This window comes from Procambarus clarkii, chromosome 11 (genome assembly GCF_040958095.1).
Source record: "Procambarus clarkii isolate CNS0578487 chromosome 11, FALCON_Pclarkii_2.0, whole genome shotgun sequence".
Classification (NCBI taxonomy): Eukaryota; Metazoa; Arthropoda; class Malacostraca; order Decapoda; family Cambaridae; genus Procambarus; species Procambarus clarkii.
Window position 1 is genome coordinate 46,239,361 of NC_091160.1, and position 22,967 is coordinate 46,262,327.

The 22,967-nt window shown below is 41.7% G+C and overlaps 1 protein-coding gene across 1 annotated transcript in view; it reads left to right on the forward strand.

The window, feature by feature from the left end:
* LOC123758411 (major facilitator superfamily domain-containing protein 6) overlaps nucleotides 1-22,967 on the forward strand; it is a 56,575-nt gene that overhangs the window by 26,279 nt on the left and 7,329 nt on the right. The window contains exons 2-6 of the mRNA XM_069322785.1: nucleotides 13,306-13,460; nucleotides 16,201-16,339; nucleotides 16,931-17,076; nucleotides 18,302-18,747; nucleotides 21,196-21,288. Coding sequence (XP_069178886.1) covers nucleotides 13,306-13,460; nucleotides 16,201-16,339; nucleotides 16,931-17,076; nucleotides 18,302-18,747; nucleotides 21,196-21,288 — 979 coding nt within the window. The remainder of the gene's footprint in view (nucleotides 1-13,305; nucleotides 13,461-16,200; nucleotides 16,340-16,930; nucleotides 17,077-18,301; nucleotides 18,748-21,195; nucleotides 21,289-22,967) is intronic.

The following is a 22,967-nucleotide window of genomic DNA, read 5'->3' on the forward strand; positions in this document are numbered from 1 at the left end:
GCGCCACCACGTGGGAACCACCTAGTGCACCCACCACCACCACCACCGCCACCCAAGCTGACAGTATCAAGCTTCGTGAGGGTGCAAGCTACTGCAATCGTCGTCAGCCATCGTCGCAGGTATCAACTGGTTATTCCATCGTCGCAATATTGTCGTCGTCAGAATTTATATTCGTGCCTCTAGCCTGAACAGTGTGGGGTCCCTGAGTCTCGCGCCACCGCCGCCAGGAGCGCTGCCGTCGCATCCAGTTTGTAAACACGCCTCACATGGGCCTCTTCAGATCTTCACGACGCTTCTCCTACTTTGGCTACTGGTGATCCTCATAAATTACAACCCTGAGATAAGTAATTGCTAGTTGAGAACAACGTGCCAAGTGTTAAAAAGTGACTTATGTAATAATTCCCATAATATCCTGTGAATTAACCATTCAGTGACTTGTTAAATATTGGAGCTGGTTCAGTACTGCACTCCCCACAGTTTTCCTGTGTGATTTCAACATTCCTGCTTCTTACAGTAATTTCATTGAATTTTAATTGTTCTCCTAGAGTGTTATTGGTAAATTCAAATTCCAGTGAATTAAGAAATCCTTGTTTTAGTAGCAGTTAAGGATTTGTGCAATATAATTTTTTTTTAATTTCTCCAGACCTAACTTGAAATTTATCCTTTAAGCATTTTATTTTAAACTTTTACCATAGGAGTTATATACATTCCTGTGTCCAGTTTATGTGCTACATCCATATTTCTTGCATTGCCACTTGTTGTGTTGAATCTTTTTAATGAAATTTTGCAATTGCATTTCCCAGTTTTTATTCTAAATTGCTGTGCTTAGTCTGGTTTAATTAATTTACATACATCTAATTCCAGTCATTTTTTTTATGAAAGATTGCTAAATTTAGTTTACAATTTGCTTGTTCTTAATTATTTTCTTGCCTAGCCCAATTTAATAATTTTATTTCTGCCATTTTTACTTTAGCCAAGTTGATATTTTTTGTGTTTATTTTTGTGTATACTATTTCTGATGCCAGGTGCACTTAATTATAATCTGCGTTCAAATATTACTTCCACGGCTGTGACAATGCCTACCACTGTTGAAACCCCTTCAGAATCAATGGGAACAGTTGCTCGTCCCAATGGCCAGAGATCAGCTCAGGAAATGGCTATTCCTCTTTTTGCTGGGGAATCGCGTTTATTAGAATCATGGTTTAGTAAGGTTGAAGCGAAAACAGTTGCACGTTTTTCTAAGCCTACTGATGCCGAATACTTAGCAATTGCACGGTCAGCCGTGGACACAACCAAAGGTGATGCACGTTTTGTTGTTGATGAGAAAGCCATTGTTAGCCTTCAGTCTTGGCCTGAATTTAAGGATTTCTTTCGCCGTCGCTTTGTTAATAAAGGAGACCTTGACCCATATAGGTTAGTCAAGAAAATTGCCAATGCCACCATGCAGCCTGGTGAATCGTTTAATGCGTTTACTAGCCGTCTCGATCAGTATCTGTATGCCTTAGTTTCTGCTATGAATAATTCAACTTGGTTAGATAAAGACAATAATCTGTCCCCTGAGGCTATGGCCAAAATGATAGCATTTGGTACTTTAATGCATTTTGCCCCCGAGCATACAAAACCAATCGTTGAGCAACAAAATTTTGGTGTTAAACATGAAATTGGTGAAGTATTTGAGGCTATTAACAATGCCGCAGATAAACTAGCTCCCCGAAGTGCTCAACTGTTGCCACCCTCTGATGCTGTAAATGTAGTTACAAGTTCTCAGCATCCTCCCACAAATTCTCAAAACTCTTGGTCGCAGAAGCGTACCCATGCTCGTAGCCCCCAGTCAAATTCGCCGCCTCATAAAATGCCGAAACGCCATAGTCCACAACCATCCACTCCCTCATGTTGGCATTGTGGTAAGAGTAACCACCTTGCAAGGGACTGTTGGTCCGCCCCTAGATCATCACCTCCTAGACAATTCTCTCGGCCCCCTCATCAATCTAATCATTCTAGGCTTCCATATTGCACGTACCATAAACAAGTTGGTCACCACACTGCGGATTGTAGAGCCAGGCAAAGGACATCTCCACCTCGTAACTCCCATGGTCAGTCTTGGCGAGGCTCACAGCGTCCAAGACATTATCAGAACTCTCGTAATTACAACTCCCAGCCCAGCTATAATGCAACTTCAAATTATAATGCTCAGTCACAGAATGCTGGAGCTCAGAATGTTCACTCCATGTCGTCGGGAAACCCCCAAGGCCATCCGCTAACCAATTCAAGCTAGCCAATCCTAGTGCCCTCCCTGTGTATTCAGTAGCTACCCAAAATAGATTTGGACACTTGACAGAGGAGGACACTGACTCTAAACCAGTTGTAGATGTTGACGGATCCACAGTAAATTTGACACAAACAAGACGCAGATATCCCAGACAACATAAGTCAAAAATAGTATCTTGTCCAGTCTCAAGTGATGGTCCCCTTGTATCAGCCATTGTACATGGTAGAGTTTTAAAAGTTTTTCTTGACTCAGGTGCAAAAATTAATATTGTCAAGCCCTCAGCTCTTAGAGACATTGAAAGTAAGCACCCTACTATTTTAAAACAGTCACACATACCTTTTCTAAGTGGTATTTCAGGAAATAAAGTAAAAGTTCAGGGTGAAATTGACCTCCCACTCAAGTTCAATGATGTCACATTGTCTATAACATGTTTAGTTGTTGACATTATTCATTTTCCTGGAGACATTCTCTTAGGTCTGTACACCATGATTGATGAAAATATTGCATTGTTTCCCCATCGTTGGAACATAAGTATCAAAGACCATGTCATACCCTTGTGTAGCATGTATCGACAGGGCCACGAGTTCAATCTTCAATCAGATTACGTTAATTTTGTTGACACCCGCCTTGCAAGCGTAGGTTTGTCAGATCATTGTCGTGGTAGCATACCCGAGAAAACAGGCACTCGATTGAAGCATAGTAGTTGTGCAGTTGTTAAGGAGAATGAGTATCGGGACTTTCTGGAAGGGGACGCCCTAACGGATTCTCGTTGTCTCGCTCGCCTGGCAGCTTCCATCTCTGAAGTCAGTGGTTCCACGGCTACTGACACTGTGCTACACCCTCATTCTCTCACCAGAATAAGAGTTAAGGTTCAGGGAGTGCCTGAGTTGTCGGATGTGATTGCGGAAAGTGAAACATGTAAAGTGAATGGTACATTTGTTGAACCCTCCTGGCACACAGTGCAGGATGGTACTGTCTCACTTTTTATCGCGAACACAAGTAATGCCGATATCCATCTCCAGTCTGGTACCCATGTTGTAGATTTTGCCCATTACTCGTTACCGGTGCGAGTTGTGGATGATGTCTCCATGGATCATACTGTTTGTACACTCACACCAGGAGAACAGGGATCTCAGCCAGAGGTGCAAGCGCAACACCTCAGTCCTACTGATTTTCCTGACTCTGTGGCTCAGCTTTTGAAAATTTTGAACAAGAATAGAGCTGTTGTTGCTCTACCAGGAGAAAAATTAGGTCTCACTCCTCTTATTACACATAAAATTCCCCTTGAACAAGGAACTACGCCTATTTATGTACCAGCTTACCGTCTTCCCCATTCTCAGAGAGCAGAAGCAGATAGACTTGTAGAAGAAATGTTACAGAGTGATGTAATTGAATCGAGTAATTCGCCATGGAACGCTCCATTGATTCTTGTACCAAAGCGAGATGGGACTTGGAGACCTGTAATCGATTATCGCAAGCTTAACAGAGTAACAATACCTGATCGTTTCCCACTTCCAGTTCTCAATGATTTGTTGCAAAGTATTGGTCGAAACAAAGTATTCTCAACGTTAGATTTGTTGCAGGGATTCTGGCAAATCCCCCTTGATGAGGAAAGTAAACAATTGACAGCCTTTAGTACTCCCAATGGTCATTTTCATTTCAAAAGAATGCCGTTTGGTTTGCGTAGTAGTCCAATAACCTTTTCACGGCTCATGACAAATCTATTTCGTAGATTGATAGGAAGTACGCTTCTAGTTTACCTTGATGATCTCATAATCATGTCGCAAGATGTTCAGACTCATTTCCAGAACCTTGAAAAAGTACTTGCAAAGCTCGCTGAAGCTAATTTAAAAATAAAGCTTGCAAAATGTTCATTTTTAAAGCAAAAGATTAATTTCCTAGGTCATACAGTTACACCTTCAGGTATTACATTGAATGAATCAAAAATTATTGCTGCCCGTGATTTTCCAACACCTCGTACCGCAGAGGCCGTAAGACAGTTCACAGGTCTTGTAGGATTTTATCGTTCATTTATTGCTGGATTCTCTATTATAGCCGCTCCGCTTTACAAGTTGCAAAGAAAAGATGAACCCTTTGTTTGGGGAGAGGCCCAGGATCAGTCATTCAAAAAACTCAAAGCAGCCTTGATTTCGTCACCTGTCCTTAGGTACCCAGATTTTTCTAAACCTTTTACGTTGGTTACAGATGCTAGTGACATAGGTTTAGGTGCTGCATTACTTCAAACAGAAGGTCACAGAGATCACGCAATAGCTTATGCTAGCCGTACTTTATCTAAAGAAGAGAAAAATTATAGTGCAACAGAACGAGAAGCCTTGGCAGTTGTTTGGGCACTTAAACATTTCAAGGATACAATTTATAATTACCCAGTTCATGTTCTTACAGATCACCAACCATTAATTCCCTTGTTCAAAAATAAGAATCCAGTTGGAAAGTTTGCTAGATATTTGCTCACAATTCAAGAATTCAATCCCACATTTGGATATATTCCAGGAAAGCAAAATGTTGTAGCTGATGCGTTTTCTCGACACGTAGCTGCGATTCAGTTAAATTACCCAGCATTAGATGCTACAGTAGTAGAAACGGAACAAAGACAAGACCCCATATGGGCACCCGTCATTAAATTTTTGACTAAGCAAGACACTCGCCCGATTCATAAACCACCAGTACCATTGAAAGAACTAGTTATGTTGGACAATTTACTGTGTAGAGTAGTAAAGCTAGGGACAGCCCCGAGGAAATGTTGTCAGTTAGTTGTTCCAGCTGTCTTGGTACCAACTGTGTTAAAAATTATCCATGATGCTCCTGCAAGTGCACATCCAGGAAAGGATCGTACACTCCAACAAGGTCGATTGAAATATTTTTGGCCAAAAATGGCTAAGGAGATTGCTCATTATGTTGACAGATGTTTAACTTGTTTACAGCACAAGGGACATGTTTCAGGACCTAATCCAATTCAGGTGTACCCAGCAACTAAAGCTCCTTGGGAACGAATATCGATGGATTTATTGACAAATTTTGCGGAAACAGAGAAAGGGAACAAACATTTGCTTGTAATGGTCGATAATTTTTCACGGTTTTGCGAACTAGTTCCTATCCCGAACAAAACAGCAGAAACCATAGCCAGCGCATTCCATGACCAAATAATTTGTAGATATAGTATGCCTAAAGTAATCCTTTCAGATAATGGTCCGGAATTCAGTAATAGTATTCTAACTAGCTTGTGTGATTTATATAACATCAAAAAATGTAGCATTATGCCTTACCATCCGGCAAGTAATGGACTAGCTGAACGTACTAACAGGAAAGTGTTAGATGCCTTGAGAGTCACGTTGAATTTTGATAACAACAATTGGGATGATTTTATACCCTTAATTCAGTGTGCTATAAATTCTTCAATTAATGTTTCTACTGGTGACACACCTCACGCTATTCTTTATGGTACAGATAAGATCCTCCCTAATGAATTGATTAACGTACCTCCTACTCCCTTATATAACGTAGATGATTTTGTTCAAGTGAAGCGTAGACAAATGCAATTAGTATTCAAGAAAATACGAGAACAACTGTCCAAAGCAACAGCCGAGTTCACTCTAGCAAGGAATGCACGAGCTAAACCCAATAAAATAACTATTGGATCTGTAGTAATGATACTTAACCAACACAGGTCTGGTCCTATGTACAAGTTAACTAAGAAATTTTTGGGTCCATATAAGGTAATCGAGCTTATTAAAGGTAACAAATACAGACTTAAGAACTTGTTAACAGGAGAGTATATAAATGAACATTTAGACCACATGAAGTTAGCTAAAATGACTGTTGACGAGACTGATGAGGAAGATGACAATGAACTTACCCAGACAGATAGTCCTACTCGGACACCACCTTCTGTGGTTGACAGACCACTTGATGTTCAGCAACCCCATACTAGCAATTATAATCTTAGATCTAGACCTCTCGTTTCAACCGTGCACTCACCACACGTCCATTGGCTAGATGTTAACGAGGATATCTCTCAAGATGATAGTTTGTCACATGAAGTTTCATCTGTTCCGGACCTTCAGTCAGAGCCAGAGTTGTATAGTGCTCTGGATGAGCTAGGTGTAGATATCCGCAGAATTTATAATTGAATGCACTCTGTAGTTATTCTGTTTGTTTTGAAAAAAAAAAAAAAAAAAAAAAAAAAAAACTCAATTGCAGTATTTCTACCACATGTGTCTTATTATTACCATTATATATAATGTATAGTTTTTCTCAACTTTATTTTGTTATGAATTAGATGCCATTGTTAAGTCTACTACCATTTGTATTTTTACAGTGCTTGTCATAAGAGTTATTATTGTTCTAGCAACCACATTGAGGCCAGTGAATCCTGACTGCTATCACGCAGATGTTAGTCTTCTTGATCCAGGTCTTGTATATGCTTGTAAATATATTGCACATTATATATATTGTACATTGGTCTTGTAAATATATTGTATTATTTCAGAAAAAAAAAAGAGAAAAAAAAAATTATCTATCTTGAAATTCAATTGTGGTTGTTAGGTCAGAACTTTGTTCCATTAATGTAATAATTGTTTAATTTTGTATGGTTTTCAAGCACATGCCATTGACACATGTTAATAATTTTGTTTAGGCAATACCTTGAGTTGTATTGTTCATATCTGATCAGTAGACATACACATGTTCTTAATACTCTGATTTAATCAAAGCATTGTTACCATGATTTTCACCTATTATGATGAATTTTTTTTTTGGTGCATATATGCCGAGTTGTTTGTATTACGCACACCTGATCTTCTTTCAATGTTTTATTATGCAAATTTCACATGTAAGCCATTATTGTATGCCACCGAGGTCCTTTCAGTATCGTTGTAACTATATAGCTAGCCAGAGCTTGTCGACAAGGGACGTCGACTTGGTAGCGTGTCCGAGCGGTGTTATACTCAAATTCTGTCAGTTGAAATGTAACCAATCACAGGCGAGTAGGCCTCTGACGTCATGCCAGACAGAGGAGCATCAGGCATGCTCCCAGCAGCCTCAGTTATCCTCACAGACCCAGAGTAGGTGGACCTCGGCTGGCCAGTTATACACCTGTTTGCCTCACTCAATAAATATATACAGAAGCGACTACTGTGTCTACATTCTACCCGAAAAAGGCAAACGAATAGTAGGTCCTATACAGTAGCTCCTATACAGTAGGTCCTATACACCAGGTCCTATACAGCAGGTCCTATACACCAGGTCCTATACAGTAGCTCCTATACAGTAGGTCCTATACACCAGGTCCTATACAGCAGGTCCTATACAGCAGCTCCTATACAGTAGGTCCTATACACCAGGTCCTATACACCAGGTCCTATACAGTAACCCGCCAGATCCATGACCACCTCCTTGCGTGTAATGGGCAAGACTGGCGGTCCACCAGGCTGTCGTGGCCGCTCTCTCACCTCCACGACAACTGCCTGATGGCTCGTTAATGACTCTCCTAACTGGCCTCCGACCACGTGACCAAAATACTGTACAACCGCAGAAAAACTGACCCCGTCTAGTCTGCCTCTGTCCAAGTTGATATATAAATATATGCTTATATAGAAAGCTGGGGATATATATAGGTATCTTATAGGATTCGTAAGCTGTTTTAAAGATGATCGGCAGATATAAGACTGAAGCCTTCAGTCTTATATACCTTGTATATAGGATTAAAGTGTGAATAAGTGTGGTGTTGTTGTGTTAAAGTTAAGATTAACTACCTGTTCCTCAACACTCACTGGACAAACAGCTTTTTTCTGGGTTATCGTAGCTAAGGCGCCTGGGAGCGGGTTGGTGAGCAAGGAGGCTGATATAACCAGTATTTGGCCTTGGCCTAGACAAGCACACACACTGGCCTAGCCAACCCCCGCACGTGTAACCTTCCCCCCCCCCTACATGGTGTTATAGCGCTTTGGACATACTGTATATGCTACTAGTATATAGATAGATATACTCTATATCTGTATATGCTCAATACGGAGTAGACTTGTGGGGGGCTTGACGGCTGAGTGGATAGCGCTCGGGATTCGTAGTCCTAAGGGGCCGGGTTTGATCCCCGGCGGAAACAAATGGGCAGAGTTTCTTTCACCCTGATGATCCCTGTTCACCTAGCGGTAAATAGAACCATTCATCTTTATATATATATATGTCGTACCTAATAGCCAGAACGCACTTCTCATCCTACTATGCAAGGCCTGATTTGCCTAATAAGCCAAGTTTTCATGAATTAATTGTTTTTCGTCTACCTAACCTACCTAACCTAACCTAACCTAACGTTTTCGGCTACCTAACCTAACCTAACCTATAAAGATAGGTTAGGTTAGGTTAGGTAGGGTCGGTTAGGTTCGGTCATATATCTACGTTAATTTTACCTCCAATAAAAAAAAATTGACCTCATACTTAATGAAATGGGTAGCTTTATCATTTCATAAGAAAAAAAATAGAGAAAATATATTAATTCAGTAAAACTTGGCTTATTAGGCAAATCGGGCCCTGCATAGTAGGCTGAGAAGTGCGTTCTGGCTACTAGGTACGACATATATATATATATATATATATATATATATATATATATATATATATATATATATATATATATATATATTTATGATCGATGTTCCCTTCGGGAATCTTAATTTTAAGATGAATAGGAAAACCAGGGATATACTGAACATCTTGTTTCAGATTCTTTACTTTAAAAAACATAACGTTTCGAATACTTCTCGTATTCATCATCAGATCTAAAAGAAAAAACAGAAATCACAATCAAATAGCTGGTAAACAAAGAACTCATACTGAATATAATTGCCTATCAAAGAAAGGAAAATGCTTAAAAAACAAAACACTTAAGCGCACTTAAAGTGATCAATACAAATAAAACTTATTAACTGTCACATATATTAAAGCTAATTTAAAAATCCATTAAACTACAAGATGAATTTTATAACTACTAAAACAAACCATTCTATTAAACTTACGTGAAGTGATCACAAGTGAAACTTGATACCTAACACATAGATACTAAACACTATAACAAATATTTATATAATGACTACAAATCTACAAAAAATGTAGATTTGTAGTCATTAAAAAATGTAAAAATGTAGAAAAATTTTAAAGTAAAGAATCTGAAACAAGATGTTCAGTATATCCCTGGTTTTCCTATTCATCTTAAAATTAAGATTCCCGAAGGGAACATCGATCATAAATATTTTATTAAAACGATACGGAAGACCTATAGTTACGTTATGCAGAAGAATAGAAAAAGTGGATTTCGCAGTTAAGAAGGCTCACTTGGATTTGGAATTTCTACAAACTTGTAAGGCGCAAACTTGTAAAAAAAAAAAAAATATATATATATATATATAAATATATATATATATATATATATATATATATATATATATATATATATATATATATATATATATATATATTATATTATTTCTTGTACTAGGTCAGTGTAATATCTGCTCCAAAAGGTTATTAGTTGTAAGTGAGTTGAAGTGGAGACATCCTGACTGTCCAGTGTGGCCCTCACTCTCGCTACATGTCCTCACGGGTTTCACAATGTTGTATACTGCTGTATGTCTGTCTTGTGTGTGTGTGTATGATGACAACTGTGTCACACACACCTGTGAAGGAGGATAGTGCTGTGTGGGTCATACACACACACACACACACACACACACACACACACACACACACACACACACACACACACACACACACACACACACACACACACAACTGGAGAGAAGGGACTTCCTAACACCACCAGCAAGGGTTCAGGGATGGCAAGTCGTGTCTCACAGGTTTAATAGAATACTATGTCCAAGCAACAAACATTAAGCAAGAAAGAAAAGGCTGGGTAGACTGCATTTTCTTAGACTGTCAGAAAGCGTTTAACAAATTCGTCCATAAGAGACTGTTGAATAAGTTGCAGAAACAAGCTGGAGTAAGTGGAAGGATGTTCCAATGGATTAGGGAGTACCTAGACAACAGGAAGCAGAGAGTTACTGTGAGGGGTGAGACCTCAGACTGGTGTGATGTCACCAGTGGAGTCCCACAGGGCTCTGTACTCGGACCTATCCTGTTTCTGATACACGAAAATGATCTTCCAGAGGGTATAGACTCATTCCTCTCAATGTTTGCTGAAGTTGCTGAAATTATGAGAAGGATTAAGACAGAGGAGGACAGCTTGAGGCTACTGGATGACCAAAACAGACTGAAGGAATGGTCCAAGAAATGGCTACCGGAGTTTAACTCGAGCAAGTGCAAAGTGATGAAGATAGGCGTAGGGAGCAGGAGGCCAAACACAAGGTACCAGCTGGGAGAGGAAAGCCTTCAGGAGTCAGGAAGAGAGAAAGATCTGGGGGTTGATATCACACTAGACCTGTCTCCTGAAGCCCACATCAAAAGAATAACATCAGCGGCGTATGCAAGGCTGGCGTACATAAGAACTGACTTCAGAAACTTGTGTAAGGAATCATTCAGAACCTTTTATACCACATATGTCAGACCAATCCTGGAATATGCGGCTCCAGCCTGGAGTCCACATCTAGTCAAACACAAAACAAAGTTAGAAAAGGTTCAGTAGTATGCCAGCTGGCCAGTCCCCGAGCTGAGAGGGATGAGCTACGAGGAAAGTGTACTGGAACTGAACCTCACAACACTGGAAGGCAGGTGAGTAAGGGGGAAACATGATCACTACCTACAAAATTCTCAGAGGAATTTACAGGGTAGATAAGGATAAACTGTTTAACACTGGTAGGACGCGAACAAGTGGACACAGGTGGAAACTGAGTACCCAAATGACCCACAGGGACGTTAGAAAGAACTTTTTCAGTGTCAGAGTAGTTAACAGGTGGAATGCATTAGGAAGTGATGTGGTGGAGGCTGACTCCATACACAGTTTCAAATGTAGATATGATAGAGTCCAGTAGGCTCAGGAATCTGTACACCCTAACTCTTCTACCTTTCAGCGACGTGAGGTTTAATTCCCGTAGTCTCTCTCTTCGTAGCTCATACCTCTCTGTTCGGGTACTAGTTTGGTGGCAAACCTTTGAATCTTTTCCAGTTTAGTCTTATGCTTTACTAAATATGGAATCTATGCTGGAGCTGCATACTCCAGGATTGGTCTGACATATGTGGTATATATAGTTCTGAATGATTCCTTACATTCATATCCTGGTGACATCACGCCAGTCTGAGGTCTCACCCCTCACTGTAACTCTCTGCTTCCTATTGCTTAGGTAATCCCTTATCCACTGGAGCGCCTTACCAGTTACTCCTGCCTGTTTCTCCAGCTTATGCATCAGCCTTTTATGGGGGTACTGTGTCAAAGGCTTTCCGACAGTCCAAGAAAATGCAGTCCGCCCACCCTTCTCTTTCTTGTTTAATCTTTGTCACCTGATCGTAGAATTCTATCAAACCTGTAAGGCAAGATTTACCCTCCCTGAACCCATGTTGATGGGTTGTCACGAAGTCCCTTCTCTCCAGATGTGTTACCAGGTTTTTTCTCACGATCTTCTCCATCACCTTGCATAGTATACAAGTCAAGGACACTGGCCTGTAGTTCAGTGCCTCTTGCCTGTCGCCCTTTTTGTATATTGGGACCACATTAGCCGTCTTCCATATTTCTGGTAGGTCTCCCGTCTCCAGTGACCTACTATACACTACGGAGAGTGGCAAGCAAAGTGCCTCTGCACACTCTTTCAGTACCCATGGCGAGATCCCGTCTGGACCAACAGCCTTTCTCACGTCAAGATTCAACAGGTGCCTCTTGACCTCATCTCGGGTAATTTCGAACCCTTCCAAGGCCGCCTGGTTTACTGCCACCTCTCCTAGCACAGTGACCTCTCCTTGTTCTATTGTAAAGACCTCCTGGAACCTCTTGTTGAGTTCCTCACACACCTCTTTGTCGTTCTCTGTATACCTGTCCTCGCCCATTCTAAGTTTCATCACCTGTTCTTTCACTGTTGTTTTCCTCCTGATGTGACTGTGGAGTAGCTTTGGTTCTCGCTATATCATTTTCATAATTTTTCTCAGCTGCTCTTCTCACACTAACATACTCATTCCTGGTTCTCTGGTATCTCTCTCTGCTTTCTGGTTTTCTGTTATTCCGGAAGTTCCTCCACGCCCTTTTGTTCAGTCCCTTTGCTTCCATACATGGCCCTATTATACCATGGATTCTTCTTTTGCTTCTCGGATTTTTCCTGTCGGGCTGGGATGTATCTGCTTACTGCCTCCTGACACTTTTGGGTGACATAGTCCATCATGTCTTGTATGGACTTAGATCTGGGTTCTGTCTCATGGTATTTCTCTTAGGAATTTTCTCATCTCATAATTTTCCTTTCGATACGCCAGCCTCTTGTTTTCTAGTCCTTATGTGGGGGAGATAATTCCTAGCTCTACCAGGTACTCAAAGTTCAATACACTGTGGTCACTCATTCCCAAGGGCGCTTCCATCTTAACTTCCCTTATATCCCACTCATTTAGGGTAAATATCAGATCAAGCATTGCTGGTTCATCTTCTCCTCTCATTCTTGTTGGTTCTTTGATGTGCTGGCTTAGAAAGTTTCTTGTTGCCACGTCCAGCAGCTTAGCTCTCCATGTATCTGGTCTTCCATGTGGGTCTCTGTTCTCCAAATCTATCTTCCCATGGTTGAAGTCTCCCATAATTAGTAGTCCAGATCCATTCCTGCTAGCAACAAAAGCTGCTCTCTCTATTATATTAATGGTGACCATGTTGTTTCTATCATATTCCTGTATGGGTCTTCAGTCATTTGGCGGTGGATTATATATGACTACTATTATAAGTTTTAATTCCCCAATTGCTATAGTATGTATATGAACAAAACATTCAGCTTCCCCCAATACACCCCCTAGTACAAATAATCTTTCCTAGTCCCCCCCCCCTAGTGTAACCAGCAAGCTATACCCCACATTACTAACCTCCTCCCCTCTCTCTCTCTCCCCCCCAGCAAACACCACACTGTACCCGTACCTAGCAGTCCACCTTCAGTCCCTGGGGTTCGGGGCGGACAAGGCAGGGGTCCTGCTGGCCATCACGCCCCTGGTGGCCATCATGGGACCCCCTGTAGCAGGCGCTGTCGCCGACAAGTTAGGCAACTTTAAGGTAAGTCAGGAAAGTAAGTTTGAGTTTCCTTTAAACTTACTTTATGGTAAGTCTGAGGAACTTCACCTTCTTTTTATAGGGAAAGGTTCGCCTACAGGCCTATCATTCTGTGTAGGGTTATTAAGGTCTATCAAACCCCTAGATTATAGGGAGACCCAGATTATAGGGAGACCCAGATTATATGGAGATCCAGATTATAGGGAGACCCAGATCATAGGGAGACCAAGATTATAGGGAGACCCAAATTATACGGAAATCCAGATTATAGGGAGACCCAGATTATAGGGAGATCCTGATTATAGGGCAATCCCGATTATAGGGACACCCAGATTATAGGAAGATCCAGATTATAGGGAGACCCAGATTATAGGGAGATCCAGATTATAGGGACAACCAGATTATAGGGAGATCCAGATTATAGGGAGATCCAGATTATAGGGACAACCAGATTATAGGGAGACCCAGATTATAGGGAGATCCAGATTATAGGGACAACCAGATTATAGGGAGACCCAGATTATAGGGAGATCCAGATTATAGGGAGACCCAGATTATAGGGAAACCCAGATAATAGGGAGATCCAGATTATAGGGTGTGGTAAAACTTGACTCATGTAAGTCATTCAAATGAATTCTATTTTCGACAGCTTACGAAGGACCTCCACTTTTAGAGAAAAAGTGGAGAACAGGGTAGAGCAAGTGGTGCAACCCGTTCTCGCACTTGCTTATAGTCAATATCTTGCTTATGAATAAGTGCATATGTGACATACTAATTTATTGTGAATATTAGAGTTTGCCTTGAAAAGCTGAATGGAAAACCACAACCTAACCTAACCTTCTTACTATGTTAAGATATTACAATTAGTGCTGAACCTATACCTATAATGATATTATAGTTTTATAAAAATAATAAAACAAAACTAAAATATTTAAATAAATTGTAAAGTAACTCAGGATATTGTCAAATTTTGTATAAAATCTCTATTGTTTAATAAAATTGAGAGAAAAAGTATGTGCCTTGAAAAAAATGATGGCTTGGAATGTCACATATGTACTTATTTATATGAGAAATAGTGACTGTAAACAATAAGTCATATATGTGCTGTCTTGTGAGAGAGCAAGTTGGTATGATATTTTACTCCAAGAACTAGTGTCCTATGGATATTCTTAGTTAATAATGCATTGACTATTAAGGTGACTGTATTATCAGTCAAATCCCTCACCCAAAATGCGGGGTTACAGGCGATAAGATTAATATATCCCAAGCATGATTTCAGTGCTGGTTCATCACTGAATTAAATAAAAGTGTAACACATATTAAATGGTTTATAAGAATAATTATTAGAGAAAAATGTACCTCGATATACTCCTGTAATATTGAATAGTATATAGTAATTCAAAGTGATTAGTATAATTAATCTCGTGAGGAAATCATTAAGGTTGATTTGATTAGTTAAATGTTAACTAACAAATCATATTTGTTAGTTAACATTAACTGACGTGGACCCGGGGGCTGGAAGGTAATTACATTGTAGAACTCTTCTACTTAAGTAACTACAGGTACCTCCTATATATACGGAATTCTTGCTAAAGGATATATCTATCACTGCTGAAATCTTCTACAGCTATCATGGCAATATATATTCCTATATAAACTACGGAATACGGGTAGAGAGTACACGGACTGGATTTTGACGATAATTTCTCAGCCTAACAACAACTATATAAATGTTATATGTACACAAATAGAATAATTATAGTTGCCGGACCAAGTGTCTATTGATGGAGGGAAGGATTCCAGGTCTCCGTCCTGCAGTGCTGCTGCTCAGACGTTAATTAATGGCTGGAGAGTTAAGTAGTTCGTGGACACTGCCGTGCTGTGCCTAAATAACTTGGCACTGCTCTCGGGATTGTGGGAGCGAATTAAATGACACTACGCAAGTTCCTTCCAATGGCGTTTCTCTCTTGCATGCTGCTAATATGGCGCCGCGAGTGGGAATGGCGTCGCCTCCCTCCCTGGCTGGGATACGCATGCGCAGAACGCTCCCAAAGTATTCTCGAGCGTAAATGATTTTACTTACTTGTAATTAATTAGGGAAGTAAGGAATCGTGACAAGTTCTGATGTCACTAATAAATGTATTAAAATGCAAAATATTTTTGCACAATGCAAGTCAGCTTATTAAGACTGCAGTATATGAAAGGAAGGAATATTGTATCAAATTATTTTACATTGCAATATTTCCCACTGTAGTTGTTAATTCACCTAAATGAGCGAGTTCAGTAAGCAGTAATATGCTATTTAAATAAAACAAACTAGATAAACGATTATCCTTAATAAAGGAAAGTAATTAACTGGACTGTATTAAGATACAACTAAATGTGGAGAGAATTTATGTTTAAGCCCGTCGCTGCCTCCGGCGTCACTCACACTAGGAACACTCCGACAAAAATGGCTTCACAATACCTCATTAACTGGATTAATTCTACGAATAAGTAAGACTAGTAATTACTGTTGTTAATACAGTAAGGATGTATTATTATACTAAAATGATGTATAAATGTTGGATAATTTCCAACACCACTCCTCATCACCACCACCACCACCACTAACAACCCAACCACCACTACCCTTCACCACCACCGCCATCACCACTATCCTTCACCATCACCACCACCACTACCACCACCATCACCACCACCACCACCACCACCACTAACAACCCAACCACCATCGTTGCAGCTGTTCTTCTCAGGGGTGGTGACCATGACAGGGATGATGTCACTGCTGTTACTCATCATCCCCCAGGTGCCCATCCCCCCTGGGGTGGCCCTCACACTCATCACCGACCACCACGTCTCAGAGCACCCCAGTGGACCAGGTACGTCCTCCCCCGCTGCCTCATACCTCATACACGCCTCATACCTCATACTTTCTCCTCTACCTCGTATGAGTGTGGCTTCTCATTTGATCTTGTTGTATAATATGTTCTTTTGTTATATCTCTCTTCTTATTGGTTATATTTGTTATGTTTTATGCTATATTGTTGCACCTCATACTCTTGTCACACCTCATGCCGCTGACGAAACCTGTCCATCATAGCGGCTGCGTTTACAGTAAACAGTCTACGACCTTGTAAACCCCACAACCCATAGTTATTATTATCATAAACAAACCTCATAACCTTTCCAATGTAAACAAAAGCCGCCATGATTGAAAAGTAAATTTTAATACGCTTCAATTCCAACTAACACCATCGCATTTCTAACGAACTGCCAAATATGTAAAAAAAAACATATATATATATATATATATATATATATATATATATATATATATATATATATATATATATATATATATATATATATATATGTGTGTTAGAAAAACACATATATATATATTAGTTTAGAGGACAGGCTGATCCAAACCACCGTAATTACGTCCTATTAACTGTCTGAGATGATTGCAGAGATCCACAAGCTGGCCAACGTGTTGCCCAAGGAGGAGACGGGCAAGTACGTTGATGCTAAGTATCTTCAATTCATCGTTATCACCAACCAAACTGGCTGTGACTTTTATGATGAGTACCAGACCTCCATGGACGGCATTAACCATGTTAGTATATTCAGCCTGTATCATCATGAGTTGGTATGTTCAGTCTGTATCATCATCATATGTTGGTATGTTCAGTCTGTATCATCATGAGTTGGTATATTCAGCCTGTATCATCATCATGAGTTGGTATATACTCTGTATCATCATGAGTTGGTGTATTCAGCCTGTATCATCATCAGTAGGTATATTCAGTCTGTATCATCATCTTGAGTTGGTATATTCAGCCTGTATCATCATGAATTGGTATATTTAGCCTGTATCATCATGAGTTGGTATATACTCTGTATCATCATGAGTTGGTATATACTCTGTATCATCATGAGTTGGTATGTTCAGTCTGTATCATCATCATATGTTGGCATGTTCAGTCTGTATCATCATGAGTTGGTGTATTCAGCCTGTATCATCATCAGTAGGTATATTCAGTCTGTATCATCATCTTGAGTTGGTATATTCAGCCTGTATCATCATGAATTGGTATATTTAGCCTGTATCATCATGAGTTGGTATATACTCTGTATCATCATGAGTTGGTATATACTCTGTATCATCATGAGTTGGTATATACTCTGTATCATCATGAGTTGGTATATACTCTGTATCATCATGAGTTGGTATATACTCTGTATCATCATGAGTTGGTATATACTCTGTATCATCATGAGATTGTATATACTCTGTATCATCATGAGTTGGTATATACTCTGTATCATCATGAGTTGGTATATACTCTGTATCATCATGAGATTGTATATACTCTGTATCATCATGAGTTGGTATATACTCTGTATCATCATGAGTTGGTATATTCAGTCTGTATCATCATGAGTTGGTGTATTCAGTCTGTATCATCATGAGTTGGTATATTCAGCCTGTATCTTCATGAGTTGGTATATTCAGCCTGTATCATCATCATGAGTTGGTATATTCAGCCTGTATCATCATGACCGTGTTATGCCAAAATCATCATTAATATCCTGGAATATGCCTGAGTCACCATATTGGTATATATGCCTGAATCATCACTACCATGTATAGGCCTTATGCTCATCGTGTCAGTATTTCTGCAGCGACTACCATGATAGGTGAAGTGCCTGGTTCAACGTTGTTGCTTATGCCAAAGGATTATATTTTTAAGAACAGGCTTTTAAGAACAAAGAATTATACTTTTAAGAACAATAAATATACACTTTAGACTGCAGGAAGTTCATGTACTCTGCCACAGATCAATATCGGGTACGCGGCGCCCATGGCGACGGTCAATATAACCTGCATACTGAAGGCCAAGAACTTCTCCCTGATGGCCGTGACGACACAACACCCGCTCTTCTGCCCGGACAACGTGCCGCTCGTCCCGCTCTCTAAGGGCGCCGAGGACCTCCTTCCGGAGATCCTGGTGGACTACAACACCTCCGGCCTCAACCGGACGGTCAATGGCAGCGTGGCGGAGACCAAGGAGGACGCGTGGTGGCGCAGCGGCTGCGAAGTGGAGGTGCCGGGGCTCTGCGAACCCCACCACGACGCCTTCATCGGCGCCGAGAACCTCAGCTTCTGGACCTACCTCTTCGCGCGAAGTATCCTCAACGGGGCGCTCAACGCTTGCTTCGCGCTCTTTGAGGGCGCCACGCTCTCCTTGCTCAGAGAGCACGGCGGCGACTATGGCTTGCAGAGGTAAGGCGTTCTGCTCATTTATGTACTCAAGGACTCATATATGTATTCAGGGGCTCATATATGTACTCAGGGGCTCATATATGTACTCAGGGGCTCATATATGTACTCAGCGGCTCGTATATGTACTCAGGGGCACATATAAGTACTCAGGGACTCATATATGTACTCAGGGGCTCATATATGTACTCAGGGGCTTATATATGTACTCAGGAGCTCATATGCATTCAGGGGCTCATATATATACTCAGGGGGCTCATATTTGTACTCAGGGACTCATATATGTACTCAGGGGCTCACATATGTAATCAGGGGGCTCATATATGTACTCAACGGTTCATATATGTACTCAGGGGCTCATATATGTACCAATATATGTGGTCAATATACAGGGGCATGTGGTTAATATACAGGGGGCATGTGGTCAATATACAGGGGCATGTGGTCAATATACAGGGGCATGTGGTCAATATACAGGGGCATGTGGTCAATATACAGGGGCATGTGGTCAATATACAGGGGCATGTGGTCAATATACAGGGGCATGTGGTCAATATACAGGGGCATGTGGTCAATATACAGGGGCATGTGGTCAATATACTGGGGCATGTGGTCAATATACAGGGGCACGTGGTCAATATACAGGGGCACGTGGTCAATATACTGGGGCATGTGGTCAATATACAGGGGCATGTGGTCAATATACTGGGGCATGTGGTCAATATACAGGGGCATGTGGTCAATATACTGGGGCATGTGGTCAATATACAGGGGCATGTGGTCAATATACAGGGGCATGTGGTCAATATACAGGGGGCATGTGGTCAATATACAGTGGCATGTGGTCAATATACAGTGGCATGTGGTCAATATACAGTGCCATGTGGTCAATATACAGGGGGCATGTGGTCAATATATAGGGGGCATGTGGTCAATATACAGGGGCAGGTGGTCAATATACAAGGGGTATGTGGTCAATATACAGGGGTCATGTGGTCAATATACAGGGGGCATGTGGTCAATATACAGTGGCATGTGGTCAATATACAGGGGGCATGTGGTCAATATACAGGGGCAGGTGGTCAATATACAAGGGGTATATGGTCAATATACAGGGGTCATGTGGTCAATATACAGGGGGCATGTGGTCAATATACAGGGGGCATGTGGTCAATATACTGGGGGCATGTGGTCAATATACAGGGGTCATGTGGTCAATATACTGGGGCATGTGGTCAATATACAGTGGGCATGTGGTCAATATACAGGGGGCATGTGGTCAATATACAGGGGCATGTGGTCAATATACAGGGGGCATGTGGTCAATATACTGGGGGCATGTGGTCAATATACAGGGGGCATGTGGTCAATATACAGGTGGCATGTGGTCAATATACAGGGGCATGTGGTCAATATACAGAGGCATGTGGTCAATATACAGGGGCATCTGGTCAATATACAGGGGTCATGTGGTCAATATACTGGGGCATGTGGTCAATATACAGTGGGCATGTGGTCAATATACAGGGGGCATGTGGTCAATATACAGGGGTCATGTGGTCAATATACAGGGGCATCTGGTCAATATACAGGGGGCATGTGGTCAATATAGAGGGGGCATGTGGTCAATATACAGGGGGCATGTGGTCAATATACAGGGGGCATGTGGTCAATATACAGGGGCATGTGGTCAATATACAGGGGCATGTGGTCAATATACAGGGGGCATGTGGTCAATATACAGGGGCATGTGGTCAATATACAGGGGTCATGTGGTTAATATACAGGGGCATGTGGTCAATATACAGGGGTCATGTGGTTAATATACAGGGGCATGTGGTCAATATACAGGGGTCATGTGGTTAATATACAGGGGCATGTGGTCAATATACAGTGGCATGTGGTCAATATACAGGGGCATGTGGTCAATATTCAGGGGGCATGTGGTAAGGAGGGCATGTGGTCAATATAGAGGGGGCATGTGGTCAATATACTGGGGGCATGTGGTCAATATACAGGGGTCATGTGGTTAATATACAGGAGCATGTGGTTAATATACAGGGGCATGTGGTCAATATACAGGGGTCATGTGGTTAATATACAGGGGCATGTGGTCAATATTCAGGGGGCATGTGGTAAGGAGGGCATGTGGTCAATATTCAGGGGGCATGTGGTAAGGAGGGGATGTGGTCAATATAAAGGGGCATGTGGTCAATATACTGGGGCATGTGGTCAATATACAGGAGCATGTGGTCAATATACAGGGGCATGTGGTCAATATTCAGGGGGCATGTGGTAAGGAGGGCATGTGGTCAATATAGAGGGGGCATGTGGTCAATATAAAGGGGCATGTGGTCAATATACTGGTAACAGTAACCCAGACCTATGATAATACCTGGTAATTCCCGGTTTGATGAGTGGCAGGTGTAATAAGAGTATTGATCTTTACAGAGTGTGGGGTTACATTGGCTGTATGGTCTTCACTCCCTTCTCCGGCTGGCTTATTGACACTATGAGCTTCGACTTCATGCATCCTGACTTCAGGTGAGTACCTCTGCATGTAGTCTCTCTCTCTGTCTCTCTCTGTCTCTCTCTCTCTCAGAGAGAGAGAGAGAGACAGAGAGACAGAGACAGAGAGAGAGAGAGAGAGAGAGAGAGAGAGAGAGAGAGAGAGAGAGAGAGAGAGAGAGAGAGAGAGAGAGACAGACAGACAGACAGACAGAGAGAGAGAGAGAGAGAGAGAGAGAGAGAGAGAGAGAGAGAGAGAGAGAGAGACAGAGAGACAGAGAGACAGAGAGACAGAGACAGAGAGACAGAGAGACAGAGAGACAGAGAGACAGAGAGACAGAGAGAGAGAGAGAGAGAGAGAGAGAGAGAGAGAGAGAGAGAGAGAGAGAGAGAGACAGACAGACAGAGACAGAGAGACAGAGAGACAGAGAGACAGAGAGAGAGACAGAGAGACAGAGACAGAGAGAGAGAGAGAGAGAGAGAGAGAGAGAGAGAGAGAGAGAGAGAGAGAGAGAGAGAGAGAGAGAGAGAGAGAGAGAGAGAGAGACAGAGAGACAGAGAGACAGAGAGACAGAGACAGAGAGACAGAGAGACAGAGAGACAGAGAGACAGAGAGAGAGAGAGAGAGAGAGAGAGAGAGAGAGAGAGAGAGAGAGAGAGAGAGAGAGAGAGAGAGAGAGAGAGAGAGAGAGAGAGAGACAGAGAGACTTAGAGAGAGACAGAGAGACAGAGAGACAGAGAGAGAGAGAGAGAGAGAGAGAGAGAGAGAGAGAGAGAGAGAGAGAGAGAGAGAGAGAGAGAGAGAGAGAGAGAGAGAGAGAGAGAGAGAGAGAGAGAGAGAGAGAGAGAGAGAGAGAGAGAGAGAGAGAGAGAGAGAGAGAGAGAGAGAGAGACAGAGACAGAGACAGAGAGAGAGAGAGAGAGAGAGAGAGAGAGAGAGAGAGAGAGACAGAGACAGAGAGAGAGAGGCATCCCTCGGTTCACAACAGAAACATTCATAGACAATCTGGTCGAACAATGAAAGAATCACAAAAGTGGTCAACATCCAGATGGGAATCCCAAACTTTAAGAAAACTTGCCCCTGGAAGGGTTGGCTCCAAGGTCTGGTGGTCCCTGGTGTAGGATCTTTAGGGACACGCATCTGAGGACACAATCCCGCCTCTAATCAAAGATAGTAGTGTGGCGACCAGCAATCAGGAGAAGGCTGATCTACTGGCAAACCACTTTGCTGCCAAGATGCAGGTCCCTGATCCTGAACGTCAGCCTCCACATCTTGCCCCAAGCACTGTGTCTATTGTTGACTGAAGTGGTTATAAATCAGGCTGAAGTTCTCTATCTCCTTAACACGCTAGACACAAGCAAAGCTGTGGGGCCAGATAAGGTCTGTCCACGAGAACTACACAGCTGACCTGTTGGCTCCAACTCTGCCTAACTCAAGGACTGTGACCCTCCTTATGAAAGAAGGTAGACGGTGTTCCAGTACACAACAAGAGCCGTTCAGTAGTTAGTAACTACAGACCAGAGTCACTGCTCTCCATTACTGGCAAGATCCTAGAATTCATTAATTGCTCACCAAATTATATCTTTTTTTACCATCATCGGTAAATTTGTGATCGACGGTATGGTTTTAGAAAAAGCCGATGTGCTGCTGATATTTTACTCTCTCCACTAACGAGGCATTAGTTAGTTTTTTAAACGTTGTTCAATGTCAACAA